The sequence below is a fragment of the Otolemur garnettii genome, unplaced genomic scaffold (assembly GCF_000181295.1).
Source record: "Otolemur garnettii isolate 467f Iridium unplaced genomic scaffold, OtoGar3 scaffold00014, whole genome shotgun sequence".
NCBI lineage: Eukaryota > Metazoa > Chordata > Mammalia > Primates > Galagidae > Otolemur > Otolemur garnettii.
Window position 1 is genome coordinate 23,890,577 of NW_003852409.1, and position 1,135 is coordinate 23,891,711.

General features: G+C 39.4%; 1 protein-coding gene across 2 annotated transcripts in view; it reads right to left on the minus strand.

Moving 5' to 3' along the window:
- The window catches only part of C5 (complement C5), a 144,045-nt gene that overhangs the window by 61,839 nt on the left and 81,071 nt on the right, over positions 1 to 1,135 (minus strand). For both annotated transcript variants that reach the window (XM_023510578.1, XM_003785402.3), the window contains exon 12: positions 398 to 601. In XM_023510578.1, coding sequence (XP_023366346.1) covers positions 398 to 601 — 204 coding nt within the window. The remainder of the gene's footprint in view (positions 1 to 397; positions 602 to 1,135) is intronic.

The window sequence follows — 1,135 nt, forward strand, 5'->3', positions numbered from 1 at the left end:
TTTGAGCTAGGTCTAGTCATGTAAGTTTTGGCCATGAAGTAGAGCAGAGGTAGTGTGATTTAAACAGGCTCGCTGTGGAATAAACCAGGCCCTCTTTGGTGAAAGGAGTTACCAGATCAGGAGTCAGAGGTCCTTAGTTCAAATCAAAATCTTTCTTTTCTGAGATGAGTGAACATGAGAGTATTTTAACTTGCTCGTTCCTCAGTTTCCTCATCTGTGACATTCATGCCCTATCTGAAAGGTTTTTGAAAAAATGATATTGAAATTAGATGATGTTCTTGAAAGTGTTTTGTACCCACAAATGTAAAGGATCATTCTAATGCTTCTGTATAAGCAAAGGAAAATGTTCCAGGTGGCGGGCAGGAATGAGATGTAAGTCTGTCATTATTGTACTTACCAAGTAATTATAGTGACTTATGTTGTCAATATATGGACTTTTGGCTGTAACCATAATATTCAGATGTTCTCCCACAAGCAAAGCTTTATGATTTTCAGTCCAATCAATATAAAGGTAACTTTGGCTGAGAGATGAGTATGCTACTGCCTGGTAGACTTTGCTGGCCTGATTTTCTTCTGGAAGATCTGGGGCATCAGTTTTGATCTGAAACAGAAAATTTCAAACAGAGATGTGGACTGTAATATAATACCTTCTGTAAAACATGCCTTTTCACATTTTTTCTTTGCTTTATAAATTTCCACGTTTCCATTATTCTAGTGTTTATACAGTTGTGGTGTCAAGTAATTTGCAAAGACTGTAGACAATAATGACAGGATTATGGGTTATGGTGAAAGGTCTGGTGAAATGAAGAGAGAAAGATGGTTTAAGAACAAATATTAAAAACCTTCCTGAAACATTATAACTTAGGGACTTCTCTTCCTATGAGATGGGATGGCAGAAAATGATAGGGTGGTGGGGAGGCTGGCACTAACTCTTGGGGACTTGGGAATGGGAGTTATGAGTGAATATCAAAGAGACTACATGGCCCAGTGTCATGGTGAAGTACAGGGCCAGAGGAGTGCTTCTAAAGTGGGGTGGAACAGAAATGATATCATGGCAGCAACATCCACCTGCAGAGAGCAGAAGGACTAACATCTCCATCTCATGCTCTGGAGTCAGATGTGCATTGGTTTGCAG